Below are 6,000 nucleotides of genomic sequence, written 5' to 3' on the forward strand. Positions count from 1 at the left end.
ACATTTTCCCAGAGATGTTATGCTGAGGAAAACAGCTTAGAAATGTTACTTTAAACAAATCCCTTCTCTGGCTACCAACAACAAGACGAATTGGAACAAATGCTTGGCTCTGTTCTTTCCAAGCCTCCTTCTGTCCACCTGTCAAAGGCTGTCGTGACCCCACCAACGCAAAAGGCAGCCTCTGGAGCTCTGAAATGTGCCATCCTGCACGGACGCCCTCTGCACTGTATGCCAGCATTCTCATTAGGGATTATCCAACTCAGTTGCAGGAGGGAGAGACAAGATGGGCTGGCTGCCAGGAGTTCTTTTAACACGGATTCCGAAAGAATATCCTCCGAAGTGCCGAAAGCCCAGATTTTCAGCAGTTCACTTTCTAGATTCTGTTACATAGCAACCATGCCAGCTCACAGGCGCTACCAACCAAGTTAATATTTTGTTTAAATGACACACTGCATTAACCCGCTAGGAAAACCCAAGTTTTCTTCATCAAAAGGGGATACCAACCTACCTACTGCCAGTTGTCATCCCTGGAACAAAACAGCCAATGATGGATTGATGAGCTTGCTTCATTCATTTAAAAAAATAATTAAAACAACAAAACCAAAAACAGTTGAAAATGAATCTAACAGTCTCTTGGCAGAGGAAGCAAAAGGTGACTCTCAAAACCATTTCTACTAGTATTATTAAAAGTACATTAGCATGCATTTAATATGTGCATAATGCCCTTTCATTAAAAGATGACTTACACTGTTGCATTTTGAAATGCAAAGATACTCATTTTACTCAAAACCTTGATTTGAAAATTGATAACTCAATAGCACTTAAATACTCTTAGGGTCTGAGCCCATTGAATTGCACCAACACAGACAAAATGAAAACACAGACTAATTTGGAAGAACAGTCAGAAACTCTGAGCAGTTGAGCCTCTGGGAGCCTCCCTGGAGGTGTATTAAGAAGAAGCAAGTGGAATCCAATCAATTACACTTTAAAATTAACTTGTGTGAGAACTCAAGGCTTCTTTTTAGGATAATGAAAGCAATGGCAAAAGAAACTACCAGACCACCTCTGCAGAGGATTTCTGTGCTAGCAGGATGCTGCCACAGGCTATGAAAAAAACAAAAACAAACCAAAACAACTACTGCCTCCATCAAAAAAAAAAAAAGTCCCCAAAACTTACAGAGGCTAAATAATGCATCATGTAGTGTTGCTACAGACAAGTAAATGATACCCCACTGAACTTATATGGGGGGTTTGTTTTCTTTTCAACCATCACATCTGTTTAAATGCACATCAATTTAGGTGGTTATGCGGCCAACAATCAAGTAGAGTTTAAACCTTTTAACATTTTATTTTCTGATTATAAAAATCGCAAAGTGCCCCTAGTAAAGATTTTGAGACATACCAATGTACAAAGAGGAGAAATCAAGACCACCCTTCATCCTACCACCCACAGACAGTCACTGACATGGGCAGGCACGGTCCTGAGAGCATATGGGAGCTGCTGGTTTTACGTGTTTTTAAGGATATGCAAGAGATCCAAAAGCCATTTATATTTCCACAGCCCTGTGCATTTGTGTAGGAAAAAAGAACAAGGAAATAGCCCCCTGTTGTTCCACTACAACAATTTAACCATCCGCAAGTATGTCAGTTTCCAAGTTGAGCATGTGTATATCATCACTGCGATGACTGCCTTAGCCTGCCCAGTCTACAACCAGACCCAGGACTCAGATAAAAAGCCACTTAACTTTTCCTTCGCTGAGAAGGGGGCAGACGGTGGAAAATAAATGAGCATTGTTCAGTGTCCTTTACTATACAGCTTTTGATTCTTAGCAAAATGCCAGTTCTTAGCTATTTCTTTAATGTTAGCAGAGCCTCTGCCTATAAAAAGTGAAGCATTACCTTGCAGTCTGCCTTTCTTTTTTCTTTTTTTTTTTTTTTTCTTTTTTTTTTTTTTTTTTGCACAGGTTCCAGTAGAGAATGTTCTTTCACACACAATGACATCGCAAGGGATGACAAGAATAACCACATGTCAAGCTTGCAGCAAGCACTAGGACCACAACACCTTCTCACCATTACATCATGGCTACTTCCTTACCAAAGTACTCCCCCCGATTCCCAAGACTTCCGACAGGCTCCCGGAGTACCAAGTTAAGATCTGACTTGGAATTCGACATAAAACTGCACACGGGCAGGCTTCACATCTCACATCAAAGAAAGCACACCTTCCCAGGAAGATAAGGTGGAAACAGAGACTGATGGAGAGAACCAGATTCTTAGGAAAACAGACTCTCTCAACACTCAAGAGAAGCTCTTGAAATGACAGCAGAACCAGAAAATCATTTTGAGCCACTGAGCAATTGGTACCCTGTACTTCAAGTGACATATTTAGACAAGTGGCCCTCATGGACTGGAGATTTTTTTTCTGTCCTGTTCTGGATTTCAGCAGTTTAATTTGCAATTCAAATGATATTAATAACCAGTGATACTGTTTCTCAAAGGGCAATTAGGGAAAAAGAAAAAAAAATCCCCCAAAGCCTGCTTACCCTTTTACTTTCCAAGTCACAGAAACCAAACAGTACATTTTAGGGATGCCTCATCTGCCTTTATGTCTTGCAGGGGGGTTCAGAGCTTAATCTCTGTCAATGTGAACACAAACCAACTGTCTTTTTCTTCCTCTTCTCTAAACTGCAGAGTCCCTTCAAACAGGGGCTCCCTGCAGCCCACCACCCTAAGCCTTCATTTCTCTACCGCTCAACCTTTGAGGTCTACAATATCCCCCTGGAAAGTGCTCTCGGTGTTTATATTTTCGGAAATTCAAACTCCCTGCTGAGCTGAGCATCTACTGTTGCATCCATAGATTCCAATGCCTGCGAGACCTCAAATGAGAGGAAAATAAAGTCCAGATGCAACTGAGCCAAGGGATTTGGCATCCGCGGAGAAAAGTGCACAGCACTCGAATCCTCTATCCCAACTACGGGCGGCAGAGCCGGAGTTCTCTTTGGGAAAGAGTCATTTCAAAGGAAGGAGCCTAAGGAAGTGGGGGAACTGTGCCATTCACTCCTGCGGGGGGTGGGGAAAAGGCCCCGGCATGAAAAGTTTGCCACGGAGCTGGGGGCTGGTGCCATGGAAAGGGCACTTTCTGACGCCAGAAGGGACCTGCAGGCTGCGCCTCGCTCAGGCTGGCCGGGGCCGGTGTGACCGTGTGACCCCGTGCACACTGCGCCCGGGTTTTCGTGAATGACAGCAGCCTGCAACTCCCAGCCGGGGAGCAGCGGTGGCCACCACCGGGCGGAAAGGGTTACAAGCTAGAATGCAAAGCGATTTCGCCCCGGGCGTGGGGGACCCCGGGTCCCCGGCCACCTCCGAGGCCGGCCGTGCTCCGCTCGCCTTCCTCCGCCCTGGGCGCCGGGGCGATCCTACCTTGCGCTCCGAGCTGGGGGTTCTCCATGTTCGTCGCCGCCGAGTCCCCCGCCGCCGAGGCGCTGGCCGCGGCTCCCGGGCCCTGGCCGGGGCCGCCACCGCCGCTCAGTTCCGCCAGTCTCCGGTTGGTGGCCGTGAGTTCAGCTCGCAGGTTGGTCACCTCCTGGCTGGCCGACTGGACCGCCCCATCGATGCGGAGCGCGAGCTGCTTATTGTCTTCCATCATGCTCAGGATTTTGGCCTGGGGGCGAGAGAGGTGACAAAGAGCTGCATGATGCGCGGGGGGCGCGCGGCCGGGCACCCCCGGCTCTACCTGTTGGGTCCCCCGCGGCCCGGCTCGCCCGCGCCCCGACCCCCAGGCACCGGCAGCGCCGGCTCCTCCGGCGCAGGAATGACAGCGGCGCCTTCAGCCCGAGCCGCGGCGGTGGCGAGGCGGCGGGGGGAGAAGGAGGAGGAGAAAAAGGAGGAGGAGAAGGAGGAGGAGGAGCAGCGATCGCCGAGACCCCGGCGGGCGGGCGCCGAGAGCTGCTCCGAGAAGGACACCGCGCGCCGCCAGGCACTCTTTCAATGGAGCCTACCATTCGCCGCCCGCTCGGGAGGGGGTCTGGGTCGGCGGCTGGGGGCACCCTTGGCCTCCCGCGCCCCCCTGTTTAGGAGACACACCCCCCTGGGGGGCGGGGGCGGCGGGCGGCAGCCGGGAGGGGGCCAAGGTGGCGCCCCTGGCGAGTGGCGGGGGTCGCCTGGACCGAGGCCGGCCCTCTGTCCCCTCCCTGGAGCGGTGGGGCAGCCCCCGCCCTGAAGAACTGGTTCCCCGCGCAGTGCTAGGGTTGGGGAGGCGCTGGGTGCTCGGAAGAGAGGGTACTTGGAAAGGGGGCCTCAGAGGGGAGCAGGGGTGGATCTCCAGGGGAGGGGGACGCTTGCGCCAGCTCAGGAGTGGAGTTGGTGCTCCGCTGGTTCCTTAAACTGCGAGTACGAAATCCCCAGAGAGGAGCTGAGCTGGTGCCCCGCGTGCCTCTCACTCTCCAACCCCCACCCGCCGGCCAGACCTGCGCTGCCCACCCCCGGAGGGAGCGCCAACCTTCCTCGGCGTGGGCCGCTCGTGCTCCCGCCTCCCCACAGCCCTAGCCCTGTGTGTGCACCCAGGTGCAGGAGCAGCCTTAACCAGCTCCTAAGCTTCTTAGCTGAATATTAGCGGGGACAGAGATGAGGCTGAGAGATAAGAAGGAAGGCGTCGATGGGGCTTCTTCCCTTGCTTCTACTGGGACCAAAGAGTGGAGCCCTGCTGCCTCAGTTTGCCCATCCCCTCTTCACAGAAGAACTGAGGTAACCTGACGTTGATATACCCTTTCCAGCTCCTCTTTCTCTCCCAGACCACAGGCTTTGCATTTTTCACTGGGGCCCTGGATTCCAGCCACCAGACCTTGTTACCATAGCAAGCTTCATTCCATGCAAATAGGACAATTTAAAACAGCCAGCAACCCTCTGGTCAACAGGGCGCCACCATTCCAGCTCCGTCAACCTCCGGAGAGCAGCAAAGAACAGATTGCAGAAGCCAGTGGGGTGCTGCAAGGAAGAATGAGGCTGCCCACCCTTAACGTTCTTACAGGAAACCCGTAAGAGCCAAGCAAAGGCCGGGTGCGGTGGCTCCCAGCACTTGGGAGGCCAAGGCAGGTGGATCACCTGAGGTCAGGAGTTCGAGACCAGCCTGACCAACATGGAGAAACCCTCTCTCTACTAAAAATACAAAATTAGCCGGGCATGGTGGTGCATGCCTGTAATCCCATCTGTTGGGAAGGCTGATGGCAGGAAAATCGCTTGAACCTGGGAGGTGGAGGTTGTGGAGAGCTGAGATTGTACCATTGCACTCCAGCCTGGGCAACAAGAGCAAAACTCTGTCTCGAAAAAAAAAAAAAAAGAACCAAGCAAAAACTGCATGCAGAGTGCTTTTCTATACATTCTTATGTCTTGTGAGGATTATTATTCCCATTTTAGGGATAAGGAAACTGAGGCTCTGCACAGGGTTAAGCAATTTACTTAAGAGGCCCGCAGAAACCAGGTGACACCAGGACTGGAAGAAAGTAATCATCTGATTGCAAATTCCTCCCGCTGTGCCTTCAGGAGGCCTTGGATAATAGATTTCTTCAGGAGGCTTTTATGTGGAACCATAAAAACAGTCTTGGTCCATTCCCCTGTGACCACTAACAAGCTTTTGCAAGAGGGCAGGATTCGATGGTGGAGCATGTGGCAGGAAGACGCAATTCTTCACTCTGTCCACGCTGCTCAACTAATGGGTCAGTGTGGGGATGGAACCCTGACCTTAACCTCATTAACGCAAGTTCTTACCAACTGGCCCAACCAAAGTACTTAGAACTGCTTAGTGTATCTGCAAACCAGGATTCTGTTCTTTGCAGTCTTTCCATTATGGGGAGAGCATCAAAACTACAGAACTTTGTGGGTCTTCAAAAGGGGGATGCTGTGGTGCAGCCATTGTGGATATATTAGCAGTTCCTTGAAAAGTTAAACATAGGATTACCATACAACTCACAAATCCACTCCTAGGTATATGTCCAAAAGAATATG

At 50.8% G+C, this 6,000-nt stretch overlaps 1 protein-coding gene across 1 annotated transcript in view; it reads right to left on the bottom strand.

Moving 5' to 3' along the window:
* Nucleotides 1–3,969, bottom strand: part of KAZN (kazrin, periplakin interacting protein) — a 511,204-nt gene extending 507,235 nt beyond the window's left edge. Inside the window, exon 1 of the mRNA XM_033228238.1 lies at nucleotides 3,421–3,969. Coding sequence (XP_033084129.1) covers nucleotides 3,421–3,646 — 226 coding nt within the window. The 5' untranslated portion in view covers nucleotides 3,647–3,969. The remainder of the gene's footprint in view (nucleotides 1–3,420) is intronic.
* Between the last annotated feature and the right edge of the window lie 2,031 nt (nucleotides 3,970–6,000).

This window comes from Trachypithecus francoisi, unplaced genomic scaffold, assembly GCF_009764315.1.
Source record: "Trachypithecus francoisi isolate TF-2019V2 unplaced genomic scaffold, Tfra_2.0 Lachesis_group12, whole genome shotgun sequence".
NCBI classification, from domain to species: Eukaryota; Metazoa; Chordata; class Mammalia; order Primates; family Cercopithecidae; genus Trachypithecus; species Trachypithecus francoisi.